This window comes from Echiichthys vipera (genome assembly GCF_963691815.1).
Source record: "Echiichthys vipera genome assembly, chromosome: 8".
Taxonomy (NCBI): domain Eukaryota; kingdom Metazoa; phylum Chordata; class Actinopteri; order Perciformes; family Trachinidae; genus Echiichthys; species Echiichthys vipera.
The window spans coordinates 22,007,273-22,022,558 of NC_139833.1; the positions used below are offsets into that span (position 1 = coordinate 22,007,273).

Sequence of the window (15,286 nt, forward strand, 5' to 3'; positions counted from 1 at the left end):
CAATCAAAACAAATATTTGTGCATTGCAACTTGTTAGCATGCCTTATTATAGCCAACCCATAAATGCAGCTAAAAGCTAGCCTGCAGCAGGTAGCACCATTAAAAACCAAGTCACTGTGCCACCTTCAAAACTCCCAGTGCTCCCAGACCTCTCAGGTGGTAACTTCTTCTTGATAGTGAAAAATAATAATTGTAGAAAAGTGTATGTGTGAATGTATCTCTCTGTGCTTCGCTCACCTCTAATCATAAGCATCACCTTCTGATTCATCAACTTGCAACTGTGAAAAACTAAAAACTTGTGAAGAGAAGAAATTGTGAATTGTGAAGAGAAATTCAAATATGCTTTGTGCTCGTAGTTGACATGAAGTTGCATTGGGAGATGCTGCAACGTGACCGTTTCAGTCAGTCCGAATTGGCTTACCTTCATTGCTGAATTCAGCAGAGTTCAGACAGTACAAACAACTAGCAGATCAGCAGGTCTGCAGCTGCTGTTCAGCTCCAGTCAATCTACAGTTTTCAAATGTGTTCTTCCACACAACGAACCACAGAACAAACACAGTATCATGTTAAAAAAGAAATGCATTTTGATTTATAAACTCCTATTTTTGGTCATATTTTCTTGACTGTTTAATGGCCACCTTCCAAAAACAGAAACTTCCATTGTATTTCCTCTCAGCTTTCCCACAGCTTTTTGTTCAGTTACTCTACATCATGATAACAGGTATCCAGCACCGCTCACATAGTAAAGTACTAACACATATATCACTAGTAAATCCCCTACTGCTTCAGCACAAAAAGAGAAAGCTATCTGACTACGCTCATTAAATCACTAAAAACCGCATGCTTCAACTGTTAACATCAATGTGTGTGCTCATATTGCACCATTTCATTACTTGCAATTGTGCAATGCAAAACAACATAAGCAAAAGCTAGCTGTTTTAATATCGCACCGTTTAATTTAGCTTTAAATATCTGCTAGCTTTTCCTTTTTGTGTATTGCTAAATATCAGGGGTCTCCATAAAAACTATAACAAGGTAGAAAGGTCAAGTCTCCTCACCTGGAGGAGCTGCCATGTTGCCTAAAAAGACTTCATTAGTAACAGTTTCACTGGACAGTTTGAGAGCTGCATGGTCTAATTGGTATTTCAAGTGTCGTTCCACCCAGCCAGTACAGACTAACAGTGGGAGAAATACCAAACACAGTCCAGTTTTTACACACACACACACACACACACACACACACACACACACACACAGACACACACACACACACACACACACACACACACACACACACACACACACACACACACACACACACACACACACACACACACACACACACACACACACACACACACACACACACACACACACACACACACACACACACACACACACACACACACACACACACACACACACACACACACACACACACACACACACACACACACACACACACACACACACACACACACACAGTCAGTGAGAGGTTGTTGGGACATAACACAGGGTAACACACATATAAACCAGGGCTCTCTCTCCTCTTGGTATGCTCTTTTGTTGTGGCCACACAAGAGCAGCCTTTGTATGCCATCAGAGTGTGTCCAAGTATGACCGTGTCTAAGGCAAAGTATGTGCATATTTGTGTCCTAGTATCTATCTGTGTGTGTGTGTGTGTGTATGTGTGTGTGCGCGTGTCTGTCTGTCTGTCCTGGTATTTGTGTCCCATTTATGAGCTCCTCTCCCACGGTGCAGGCTGCGATCCCACCAATCTGCCGGACAACGTAGATAGAGGACAGGAAAGAAATTGAGCCTCCTTTCTCTCTTCACACTGTTGCATTGTTGTTGGAGGAGGCAAGCTGGTGAGATGGGCATGCAGGGGGGGAAAGTGGAGGAGAGTAGAGGCAGGTGGAGGGGAAAGTGGAAAGAGGCCAGCATTCTGGTGGTGGTGCTGGTACCAGAGACATTGTTTCTCTTTCCAGTCTGATGTCTGATGTGTTGAATCAGAATCAGGTTCTGATGTTGTTCATCTTGCATTATGGTTGAAAGGCTCTCCCCATATAAATCCAGTGCCAAAGATTCAAGTCCTGCATCGTATTGTACCGTTTTTGTACTGTCCCAAAAAATAAATAATGTTTTCCCATTGTAGATTTGCTGAATGCCCACGAGGGATATTCACTCGTCTTTGAGAAAACACCCTCGACTGAGAGCCTGATAAAACAACGTGAAGAGGGAACTTTCAGTCTAGTTTGTCATTGATATTGGAGTGAACAGGCTGGCACTCAGCTACGCATGGAGATGAGGAGGAGGAGGAGGAGAGGAAAAGGCTTTGGTGCGGAGGCTTCACTGGGTTTGTGTTTCCTATGCAGGGCGATTGCAGCCAGAATGCTGATGATGTGAACGTGGAAGTACATAGACCTAGGAGGAAAAAACAATAGTGTAACTTTTGTAATTGATGTACTGTGAGGGGAAATGTTTATCAGTAGGGAAAAAATGACATGGCAAAATACAACATGCCAAAAAACATAATTTCAGAAATAAATAAAATAAAGCAATCTTTTTGGAAATGTGTAAAACAAAAAGGCTCATTCTGAACTATACTTTTCAACTTTAAAGCGTAAGTCCGTTGAAAATGGACCCCATGGTCTTTTTAAGCATGAAGACAGTTTTTTCGTTGATCAACCATGTATAGAGAATGCCCGGAGAGACAGCTCCAAAGGGCTAACACTTATTAGCTTGGGCGGTGTGCTGAACGCATCCAAAACAGCATTTATTAACCACTAATATTGCTCAAAATAGCACCAAACTCTGCAGTAGCATGATTAAGGTCCCTACACATAAAACGAAGCACCGACAACAAAGTTAGCAAACCCAGAGTTTTAATTTCTTACCGAAAAACTTCTTTGTTTGTTGTATTTGGCTGTACAACAAGAAGAAAGTCAATAAAAGAAAACAGTGTGTGTTACCGCCTGACAAGAACAGGAACAAGGCAGGGGAACACAGTACTGGCACAAGGAGAAGCATCGACAGTAGTCGACGCAAGCGTAGCTGGTGTGCTCAAATTGCGTACAGTCTGCACGGTCACAATTTTTGGGCAGCACAGACATCTACACTGACCTTTGTGGACGTGGGCTGATGACAAAATTTATGTCATGCCGACCCATGCAGCTACACAAATGCAGCAAACATCAATTGGGCTTAAGAGGATAAGATGAGTATTACATACCTGTAATAAACCAAAGTGGGTTCTACTGCAAGAAGTAGAAAAGGCATAACAGTGTAGCAGATGGCCAGCTGGGTGGATGCCCAAGTTAAGATATCGTAACCCAGCTTCAAGCTTCTGGAGCTCAGTAAGTAGTGGCGAACAGACTTCCGGACCTGGAGGGGAAACAGAGGGATAAATTACTGTTTTCAAACTAGTAAAACAAATAATTGGTGTATGCTGTTGATGTAATTCCAACTAACCAGTTAAGTTAAATGACAATAATGTATTGCCTTCCTTTAAAGCTGCAGGAGGCCGAATGCAACAAAACACAGTCTGCGGTTGTATTGCCTTTGTCAGACTCTTTTAGAATCTGACAAAAGCTGGGCTTCTACGGCTAACTCCTGCAGAACCAGCTCTCTCCACTGATTTCACAGCAAATGTCTGCTGCGTGGACAATAAACTGGACTGCATTTTAACAATGTTCTGTCTCTCTGTGTACTGTACTGCACTGACGATGGAATAAAGTCTCTTATCTAATACAACCCCAATTCACATGAAGTTGGGACATTGAGCAAAACGTAATCTAAAAGCAGAATACAATGATTGCAAATCCTTTTCAACTTATATCCAATTGAATACACTACAAAGACAAAATGTTGATATTTTCAAAGTGAAAACCTTTATTTCTTTTTGCAAATAATCACTCATTTTGAATATGATGCCTGCAACACATTCTAAAAAGCAAGGACAGGAGCAACAAAAGTTTGGAACATTCACAAGTGAAGAGTCATGATTGTGATCATTGGATATAAAAGAGCATCCCCAAAAGGCTCAGTCGTTCACAAGCAAGGATGGGGCGAGGTACCCAACTTTGTGAACAACTGTTTGAGCAAATAGTCCAACAGTTTAAGAACAACGTTTCTCACATACAATTTAAAGAGAATTAGGGATTTCATCATCTTCAGTCCATAATATCATCAAAAGATTCAGAGAATCTCTGCACATTAGCAGCAAGACCAAAAACCAACACTGAATGCCTGTGACCTTCGATTCCTCAGGCAGCACTGCATTAAAAACCAACATCATTCTGTAAAGGATATTACCACGGAGGCTCAGGGACACTACAGAAAACAATTTTCAGTTAAAACTCTACCATGCAAAGTGAAAGCCATATATCGACAAAACCCAGTAAGGCCGACAGCTTCTCTGGGCCCAAGCTCATCTGAGTTGAAAAGATGCAAAGTAGAAAAGTGTGCTGTGGTCTGAAGAGTCCACATTTCAAATTGTTTTGGAAATCATGGACATTGTGTCCTCCCTGCCAAGAAGAAAAAGGACCATCCAGATTGTTACTAGCCCTAAGTTCAAAATCCAGCATCTGTGATGGTATGGGGCCGTGTTAGTGCCCATGGCATCATGGGTAACTTGCATATCTGTGAAGGCACCATTGATGCTGAAAGGCACATACAGGTTTTAGAGCACCATATGATGCCATCCAAGCAACGTCTTTTTCAGGGACATCCCTGCTTATTTCAGCAAGACAATACCAAGCCACATTCTGTGACAACAGCGTGGCTTCATAGTAAAAGAGTGCAGGTACTAGGCTGACCTGCCTTTAGTCCAGACATGTCTCACATTGAAAATGTGTGGGGCACTATGAAGCACAAATTACAACAATAGAGACCCCGGACTGTTGAGCAACTGATGTTGTACATCATTCCAAAATTGCAATTCCAATTCCATCTATAAAGCTTCAACAATTAGTGTCCTCAGTTCCCAAATGCTTATTGATGGTCGCAAAAAGTAATTGTGATGAAACAAAGTGGTAAACGTGCCCCTGTCCCAGCTTTTTTGGAACGCGTTGCAGGCATCAAATTCAAAACAAGTGAAAAAAGTTTATCAATTTGAACATTAAACATCTTGTCTTTGTAGTGTATTCAATTGATTATAGGTTGAAAAGCATTTGCAAATCACTGTATTCGGTTTTTATTGACGTTTTACACAATGTCCTAACGCCATGTGAATTGGGGTTGTAGTTTAGCCTGCAGCCGTGAGCTTTTGCCCAAGGTTAGCTGCTGGACTTTCAACAACAAGACATGCACATGTATCTGTATTTGTCGAACAGCCAAAAGGAATGTTCTCTCTCTTTTTGTTTGCAGTTACAATGAGAATAATAACATATGTTTGTTTTATATTTAATAAAGCTATCAAAATTACTAAATTTTAGTACGCTGGAGTATTCATTTGAATTTTCAGAGGAGGTGGAGTACTCACAGCTCGTGCTGCCATGGTTATTGGGATGGCAGTGATGAAGGTGAAATAGTACCCTGGATAAACACCGTGCCACAGGGCAGACAGTATAAATGTCAATGCCAACCTGTGCTTGGGGGCTCGGTCATAACACACCCTGAGGAGATGAGACGAATCAAACACATTCAATAGAGTTGAATAGAGAGAAATCGAAAGCTTAGTAGAAGTTTTCTGACTGCAGAACTTACGTTTTGAGCCAAATTCCTGTTCGAATATTCCAGTTGTCTATGAATGTCTTGAAGCTGGTTGCGGTCTGAAAAATGATCAATAAATAACAATAACCACATAACAGCAACTTTGTGCTCCATAAGTCATTGCCGGACTTTAACCAACATGAACATGCATGAAACTTCACACAGTATGGAGAAACTATCTATGTATGTTCTTTAAATATCGTGAAACACTGTGGGTACCTCAATCCTAAAGATGTTGAGGTTGGAGATGAGGTCCCAAGACGGCCTTCCATTTTCATCCATTCCCAAGAAACCATAACCTGCAGCGTTGTTGACTGCATCAGCTGACAGGACAGAGGACGATATAAAATCATGTGACTTCCATGGCAATAATAACAATGTAGTTCATGTTCCCATCATATTCTCACCTCACTTTTGGGTAGCTACTTCTGAAAAAGACACACAGCGCTCACCTAGTGTCCAGGCAAAGTAAAATTTGGGCCTTGCTGCTTGTATGGAGAAGAAAGCGTAGGTGAGCCTTGTGAGGAAGGGGGTGTGGCTGACAAAGTGGGGATCCACGTTGTACATTATCGGCAAGGCCCGCGTCACAGTAAGGAAGAACAACATGCATCCGCTGCAGACCAGTAATTTTCGACAGACAGCATTCTGCAGAGAAAACAGATAACATTATGACCTCTGTGACTATTTAACTCACTCCACAATCAGTTCCAGTAAAAATCAGAGGAAATTAGTCAAATTTAGAGGCAAGACGGCGCAAAATAGAGAAGGTCTAGAGAACTGACTACAGTCCAAGGTTATGCTGAATTTACCAGAGGCGACGGGTCCGCTGTCTTATCATAGCCGTTCTGCCCATTACATGTCCCAGACTGCTGCCTAAGCCTCCTGCTGATGTGTCTACCTTCTATGAAGTCTACGTATTCTTCATAGTTACTGCATGGTCCAACCAAGACAGTCAGGAAGTTCAGATTGTAACTCAGGTACTCGATGAGAGAAGGCCTCACACTGCAGAAGGAGAAATCATTTAAAACAGAGAACACAACAGAGAACCCCTTCTATTTTCATATACATTTTAATATAACCGTGATCACTGCTTGGTAAATGCGAGCATTTACAAGTTGGGTGGAAACGTGAGAAAAGCATTCCATTTATTTTTAAGTAAAAATGAACATTTGAAAATCAGTTTTGTAAACGTTACATAAAAGTAAACATTCTGTGAATGGCAATAAGTGACATTTTCAATTTTAGACAAGACAATCCAAATGTTAGGAATTCCCTCTTGAGTTAGTTCCTTTGAAACTTCCAATTACAGCAAACTTTCAAATACTGAAGAACCAGGAAATCAGAAACCAGAAGGGGGCACAGTATTCTTAAACAAAGCTAACACACAAGACAATCAGTGACTTATGAGCTGCAGGGTTGAGTTTGTTTTTAAAGTCAACCTAAAATGGCACGCATATTACAATGATGGCTATGCTTTGATCAATTCACATGCATAAAAATGTAATATTTTTCATGCAAAATTATGCCTTTTTTCTAAGTTAGCAGCATGCTATTTACAGCAACAAGCTATTCACCATGATTGCATCTCCTTGTCATTGTCCCTCGTGGCTAAAGGAAAAAAAATAGGTGTTGATTCCGATGCAACCTTCTGTGCATACACACTTTGACATATCAACACTACATGTAAACTATATGCACCTCAACGGTCAGCTTAAAAAGCAAATCAGGGAGAATCAGTAGGGGAAAAAAGAAGATTATCACTATTCACAAGATACACTGTATAAAATGAGTATTCAAGTTATTTACCACAATAAAAACGTACTTTATAGCCAGAGATTTCTGCTCCGGGGTCAGTTGTTCAGATTTCTTACACATACCTGAAAACAAGGGAGGGTATCTTCAGTAGCCTGTTTGGAAACTTCAATGCTGTCACTTTACACAATGTGTGTGTGTGTGTGTGTGTGTGTGTGTGTGTGTGTGTGTGTGTGTGTGTGTGTGTGTGTGTGTGTGTGTGTGTGTGTGTGTGTGTGTGTGTGTGTGTGTGTGTGTGTGTGTCTTCTCTGCCTTACCATCGTGGAGCTGGAAAGCCAGTGTGGTTATCTTCTGGGTTACTATCATCAGAGGCCTGGGCAGGAAAAGGTAAATAGTTACTAATGGTAGACACTGACCTTCATAATACTGTGCCACATAAACTGATTCATATAAAGCTGATATACTAGGGCAGCAACTAAAAATCATTTTTATTGTTGATTAATCTGCCGATTATTTTCTCGTTTTTTAATTGTTTGGTCTATAAAATGTCAGGAAATTGTAAAAAATGTCTATTCCACAGGCCCAAGATGGCATCCTCATATGCACAATTAAAAAGCTGAAATCAGAGAATTTGGATCTTGTTCTTTAAAAAAATAGACAAACTGAATTATCAAAATGGTTGGTGATTAAATCAACAGTTCCCAGCTAATCGATTAATCTTTGTTTCTCTATGATATTCAGCAAGGACATAAGTAGTGATGATCTGTTAGCAGTCAAACATTCTGGTGTTTTTAGCCTCACAAAGGCAACTTGATGTAGATGGGCAATTCTGACAAAGTTTGAAATAAAAGGATCCTGTTTTTATTTTATGTTTTAAATCAGAAGCAGCCTCTTAACAGCAGCAGGATGTTTTAGTGAAGATTACTTGTCAGTTATTCATATGACTGACTTGAAACAAAACAAGTCCCAACCAAATGCCTTCTGAGCATTAGCCTGAGACCACAGAATTTATTTATCCTGTGAATCACTTCATTCTTTCCAGCAGTGTCATGTCAGGTCACTTATTTTTAATTCTAATGCAATTCATTCAAAACTCAAATCTTAATCATTGTGTCTCTTGTGAACCAGTAGAGCCAGGCAGATATCTTGTCAAGCTCCAAAGAGATTGATGTTATAAAGTTGATTACAACAATAGCATAACGTAGGGTTTTTCCACACTCATTTCCATTGCAATAAACAGCTAGTTTAATAATTTGCTTGGATTTTTAACATTGTTACTATTGGCACTGTCATACAGAACAAAGGTACAATATACAGCAGTGTAAGCCGAGAGACTAGGTGAAAATACATTCAGCAACTCATGTTTTGTATTTGATTTTCTTTACATTGCTTACATTTTTGCTTACAGACGTTTCCAGTAACTTATGTATCCAAAAAAGGGCTTAAGTGAGGTGACGGTGGAGGACATTAAGGTCCTGTACAGTAAGTCTGAACGACTCGTTTCACACCCCCTCTCCTAGTTTCATACACAGATAGAGACCTCTCTGTCCTAAGAATGTGGGTGTGTGTGATATGCAGAGCCTTTGTGCGCACACACACACACACACACACACACACACACACACACACACACACACACACACACACACACACACACACACACACACACACACACACACACACACACACACACACACACACACACACACACACACACACACACACACACACACACACACACACACACACACACACACACACACACACACACACACACACACACACACACAGCTGCATTGTATGGACAGCATGGAAGGCAGAGAGAGGCTGAGCGGCTGGCAGTGCCAGTTCAGTGAGAGCTGGCAGTTGGCTTCAGAGAAACATTTTCAGGGTGCCAGTCAGTGTGTGCAACTCTCCCACCACTGTGGCCGACAGACTCTGTTTTTTCCACGTAGACTCTTAAGCTGGCACTGACTGTACACACGTTCAGTTCTGCTGCCTTGCACAAATTCAGGAGATAAAAGCTTACGGAAATAATACGGATAATAGCAGACAGACTTCAGATACAAGCTCTAGGTGAACTGTGTTTGGCATCTTCCAACAGGGACAGCAACACAACATATCACGGTGATAATGAAGAAAACACAACATACATGAATGGTGTTATACAAGCAAAAACAAAAAGGCTGTTTAAATAGATACACATATGGACCACATCTTTGTGATTTAAAACCCTTTATCTGTCTGATCTGATGGCTAAAAGAAGCTGGATCTCTAATTCAACATATGACCCCAGCCAAGGCTGACTCACAGGCAGAGTGCAAGTGAGGCTGCCAGATAAACAAAAAGTTGCTGAATACAGGAGCCTGCAAATTCAACAGTCACCTTTTACAAGAACAACTGCACACAGGAAACACAATTACCTGTTTTAATCTCGTATGAGCCATTCTAGTAAAACCACTGTTACCACCTCAGGCATGATCCTGACAAAAACTTGTATTTGCATCTCCATGTTTAGTTAAATATTTGTCTGTTTTTGTCAATCCTGGGAGGCCCACCTCTTTCTGTGGGATGAGGTAAACCAGTATGTTGACAAACTGATAACCCTCTTTTTCAAAGCAACCGCATGCCATCACTGTGAGAGTAGCTATGGAATGAAGTTGCATTTAATACAGAGTTTCGATTTTAGTCCAAATCCAATTCAATTAATTTCAACAAAAATCCACATTAATCGCAGAGGGACAATAGGCTGTATCTTACACCTGGCACAGAGCACCTACCAGTGCAGTAAAACTGTCAATGCTAGTTTCGGACCAAGGCAGTCTTGGATTACTTGTATTTTCTCATGTGCAGTCAAAAGGAGATGTTGGGACAAAGATGGTGGAGGGTCCCCAGCTTCGCACATGAGCAGATCCATTACCTTAGCGGAAATCTCTTGCTCCAATTTCCCAAACTCACTGTTTGATTAGCAATGCGCAAGCTACATGCGCACATGGCTTTTAAAGGGAATCAGATGACACTGACTGGTTTCATTCATGTTACCCCTAACCCGAACACACCCACGACTAATGAAGAGACTAAATACAACCCTTAGCCCCTTTGCGCCTCACTTTGCGCCTAGCCTATGAGTTGGTTAACTAGCCAAAGGGTGCCATGCACTTTAGACCATCCGCCATTGATCGTTTAAATAGGACCCAATAAGTCACTGGACATACACGTGGTTTCAAGTACCTTAGCATGATTCAACAGTCAAAACCACCAGATCCCTGTATTTCTACTGAACGCACACTTAATGCAATATTCATAACTTAAGAGTTTTCTTGCATGTAGCCTGCTGCATAATTATGTTAGCTAGCTAGCTAAGATTTCATAATATTGCAATAAGGCAAAATTGCTCAACAAAACTTGGCAACAATGGCAACAATACCAAGTTTGGATGCTACAGTGTCACAGAACAGTGGACCGCTTTGCATCACCTTTTTTTTCAGCAGCTCAGATAACATTAAATAAAATACTTTGGTCTAACTTTAGTAATTATGGAGTCACAAGAGCAAAAGTTTTTTCTCTAAAAGGGGCAGCTTCGCTAAAGACAGACAATGGGATGTTGCTCATGCAACCATAGCCCAGCTTTAGTCAAGTCTCTATCAATTTATACAATGTTGGAATGAAAATAAGCACTTTAAATAAAGGGAAACATACTAAAGAGTGAACTACCCACTCCTTTAGGAAGCAGCCTAGTTTCTAACACAACAAAGTCACAGTTGCCAGGAGGCAGCGAGTACCTGAACTCTACCTGGCTGGACAATGTCAACCGCGAAACAAACCACACTGCTGCTTTTTAATCAGTGGTGTTGTATTTACACAAGGCCGTGACACTGGCAAATGTGTAAGCAGGTACGACAGTTTGTTAACTGATAACATGAGAAGTGCTCTAAAGCTGAAATGACTAATATGCTGTCGCCATGAAGGTGTGGCAAAGAGAGAGGACAAGAGGGGAGACAGCAGAGTGATGAAGTTGTTGCTCACCCAGAGAAGTCAGTGGACAGGACTCCATAGTTGTAGATGAAGACTCTGCTCGCTTGGCACACTGTCAAGTAGCCCATAGCCATGATCATAGAATACCTGTGTGTGTGTGAGGAATATTCAACACTAAATCAGACAAAAGACAGATGTTCTGGTGATGCATACAATACCTTTAAATATTATCTAGCAGGAGAGCACATGTATCATAGTGTTTATAACTTAAAGATTACAATAGTGAGGAAAAACAATAAGGTAAAATTACTACTAAACATCCGTTTCAACATCAAAGGAATTCAAAAAGAATGGTACATTTTTAACATTAATAACACATCAGAATGATTGCTCATTTTTGTGAGAGTGTCCTGAGTTTGTCTTTATTAATTCAGAGATACCTCTTTTGATCCTGTACAATGATAAAGAGGTGAGTAATGTGGATTGCTCATTTAACAAGCAGTTGGAACAATGTTTACATTGTGTTTTTCTTCCACATGTAAAGATCAATACTGGTTTTATCACCCTGTCCCTGCCATGTAAATACCAGAGCAACCTAACCAAACCTCTTATATCTTGCTCCATTCATAGTAAAAAATAAATGAAATAAAATACCATGACACACTTAAGCCAAGTTGTTTCAAGCCAATGTACACTCACAAAGCTACACAATAAAATACATGCACAGGCCGGCGGTCTCCAAACAAATTGGTCCGGCTACTTTTTATTTGACATGATTTACATTTTTCAGTCATTTACAGTTACATTTACAGTATTTTATTTCATAATACATTTTAACAGGAACACTTGGACTGCAGTCAGTAGATCGGGAGGGAGTAAATGGATGGGTAAATTCCAAGTGGTGAGCAACAATAAATATTTGTTTACAAATTTAAATGTCAGAAACTGCCTTACTATAAACAAATAAACTTTTGATATAATTGCCATTATCTAGACTGAGCCATCTGTCCATTACAACAAGCACATATCTATGAAGTAAACAAACTTCAGGCGGATCTTGCCTGACAAGTTCTACTTGAAAACAGTGACTAGAAATGCACCAGTATCTTATAATGAGATGTTGCTGCTGTATCAGTTCTGACGTCCAGCTGTCTGCATGACAACATATCTAAAAACAGGTCAGTCTGGTCTAAAAAACAACACCTGTAGCAACTTATTTACAATGGAATAATCATTTTGTTTGTCTAACTAACTAAACCAATTAGGCTACCAAACAATATACACTCACACTTGTTGACACTTTCCCTTTCAAGATGTGCGGCGAAAAGACATTGATTAAATGCACAGACCACAAAAGAGTGTAATATGTGATATGTTTACATGTCAGAAATTCCACCACATTTCAGTAGGGTTGTCCTCAATTAAAGATATTCTTGGTTGACAAACACTCATGTGATTTTGATAACTTATAAGTTGATCATATGACCCACAAATGAAACCGCTTCTACTTTTTGCAGAGTATTACAATAGCTGTGTCTGTGGCGACATTCATGGGCTAGATGTAAACAGGCAACGCTGCTGACAGTGCTTGGTCTGCCAGCCGAACTCGTCGGTTATGCGTTCACTTGTAATCAGAAAATCTTGAACTTCCAACTTGAGTCAGGCTTGTAGTAAGGGCAGAAGTGTAATAGGAACATAAGTGTGTATGGATTTGAGAGGGTAGCATTCGGGGGGTATTATATGGGGATGGACCGGCAGTAGAGAGGTAAATGTGAATCAAAAAAGTTTATAAAAGAGGAAAGAATAAAAAACGTTAAAAAAAAATGACAAGACACATAGTGACCGTGAACGTGACGAGATGGGGGGGGGTGTCTGAAAGAACCAAGCCGTGGGGGCTTCCTGGTTGATTCAATAAGAAAGTGCCAACATTGCAATTTGCCCAGTGGCCACTAGGGGCAGATTTCCTAATAGAGCAGTTTCTCATTGATCACCATGTTAAATAGGCCGTTTTCACAGAATAATTAGCCCTGGTAAAAAAAACATTCTAGTCTGTATGTTTAGGTCATATCTTATGACAACACTGAGGGGGATGATTATTTTTTGTACTAGGCTAGTTTTTATTTTATTGGAGATTAAAGTTTATGAATAATCACTTCACCTCAGATGTATCCATCAGCCAGACGTACGCATCTCCCTCCCCCCAACGTCACATCAATGCCCTTTTTTGGTAAGAGGAAATGAGGCCAAGTCAAAGTCTAACAAGATGGCGACTCTTGTAGGCGAGTATGATTGGATCAAGTTGAGAAAACGAACCTGGACACAGAGGCTACGTGCATTTTTTATACAGTCTATGGAAAGAACAGGCTCGCCTGCAATTACATCTTACTGCCAAAGAGGCTGCTAGAAACAAGGTATCTTTTAAAAATGACTCTCTACACAAAGAATTGTGCAGAAGCACCACTTTAAATCTTGTGTTTATCAGAGATGTGCTCATAAGTTTCAAGGGAAAAATAATTCTCATTCAGCATGAAAAAAAGCATAAAAAATGGCTGATCGCCTTAAGAAATCGCAGTCGTCTCAGACCAAAATCACCAAAGTTGACGAGTGATTTAAAGAGGGGGCAGCCCTATATTTCACTACTGTAACATTGATCCATTTCATAATTCAACATTTTGTCCTCATAACTTAGCTTCATCCAAGACTTTTATGTGAATTTCCGTTTAAAGCATGCAGACCAACACTGACCTGTGTACATTGTTGATGTCAGCTTTGATGATGATTAAGTAGCTGGCAGCCACCACTGTCAGGATGAGAGCTGAGTACCTGCAGACAAGGACACACAAGATCAGAAAATGTCCATCATTCCTATGATTTGAATCATACAGTGTTGAAGTGTTATTTTAAGTTGAGGTGTGTTTGTAACATGATGCAGAGTGTATAGACACGTTTCCCCTAAAACCTGTTACTCGTGGATCAAATGCCACCTCAAACAAGGCCCCCCAAACATGTTACTGACTGAGTGAAGAGAACGAGGAGCAGCAGCATCATGTGGGAGAAACTGAACGCAGCACTGTGTTAGCGTATCATACAGTATCATACAGTACCATCCAAAGCAGAAGATGAGAAAGGCAATGCCAAGGAGAGTGGCCACAGCATGCCGTACCAGGGGATTGGCATGGCTAGGACTGAGGTAGAGACGAAACCAAAAGGCAGCAGCCAGGGCAAACATCTGGCACGCCAGAAAATTCACCTGTGTGGGAGAGATAGAGAATAGGATGGGTGTTCACTTACACATCCTCAAAAATATGCAACAAAATATCTGCTTTTTAACACCTTACAAAAAGCAGCTCGTGTGGGGATATATTGTGACAGCATGATGCAAAGTTAGAAGTATTTTCCCCACTTGTTTCATCCTCCTCAGTGGTATTTTATCAATTATTCAAGGGTGTATCATTTTGCTGTGTTATTTGTGAAATAGAATATCAAAAAGTTGAAACTTTGACGTGCAAGTCATCCGTGTCTATACGGCCCTTTTGGAGAGACCCAGACACCGAAAGTATTTAAACTACACAAATGATATGAAATGATGAACTGCAGGGTGGGTCGGTGGCAAGTGAGGAATAACTGCACGTCTCTCTAACAAGAGACCCAACGTTAATTCACAACACAGACTGCTAACCATAAGACAACATAATCTGGGAAATGTTTAGATGAAAAAACTTCCTGGACAGAACAGTCCTACCTGGTCAAGAGGAAAGCCCATGGTTTCACTGACAGGCAGCAGCCACTTGGAACCGGTGGTTTTAAACGTAGTGTCCGACCTCTCGCCCATGACCATCCTGGGTAG

The 15,286-nt window shown here is 40.7% G+C and overlaps 1 protein-coding gene across 1 annotated transcript; it reads right to left on the reverse strand.

Moving 5' to 3' along the window:
• Positions 1 to 2,288: 2,288 nt before the first annotated feature.
• Positions 2,289 to 15,286, reverse strand: mboat1 (membrane bound O-acyltransferase domain containing 1; the record flags this gene model as incomplete). Its single annotated transcript, XM_083918574.1, has 13 exons — positions 15,182 to 15,286; positions 14,544 to 14,689; positions 14,185 to 14,262; positions 11,491 to 11,586; positions 7,782 to 7,837; positions 7,535 to 7,589; positions 6,522 to 6,714; positions 6,165 to 6,357; positions 5,932 to 6,035; positions 5,707 to 5,771; positions 5,483 to 5,615; positions 3,233 to 3,384; positions 2,289 to 2,424 (listed from the first exon to the last, which is right to left on the reverse strand). The coding sequence occupies exons 1-13, from the start codon at positions 15,275 to 15,277 to the stop codon at positions 2,289 to 2,291; spliced, it is 1,503 nt and encodes a 500-aa protein (XP_083774700.1). The 5' UTR covers positions 15,278 to 15,286.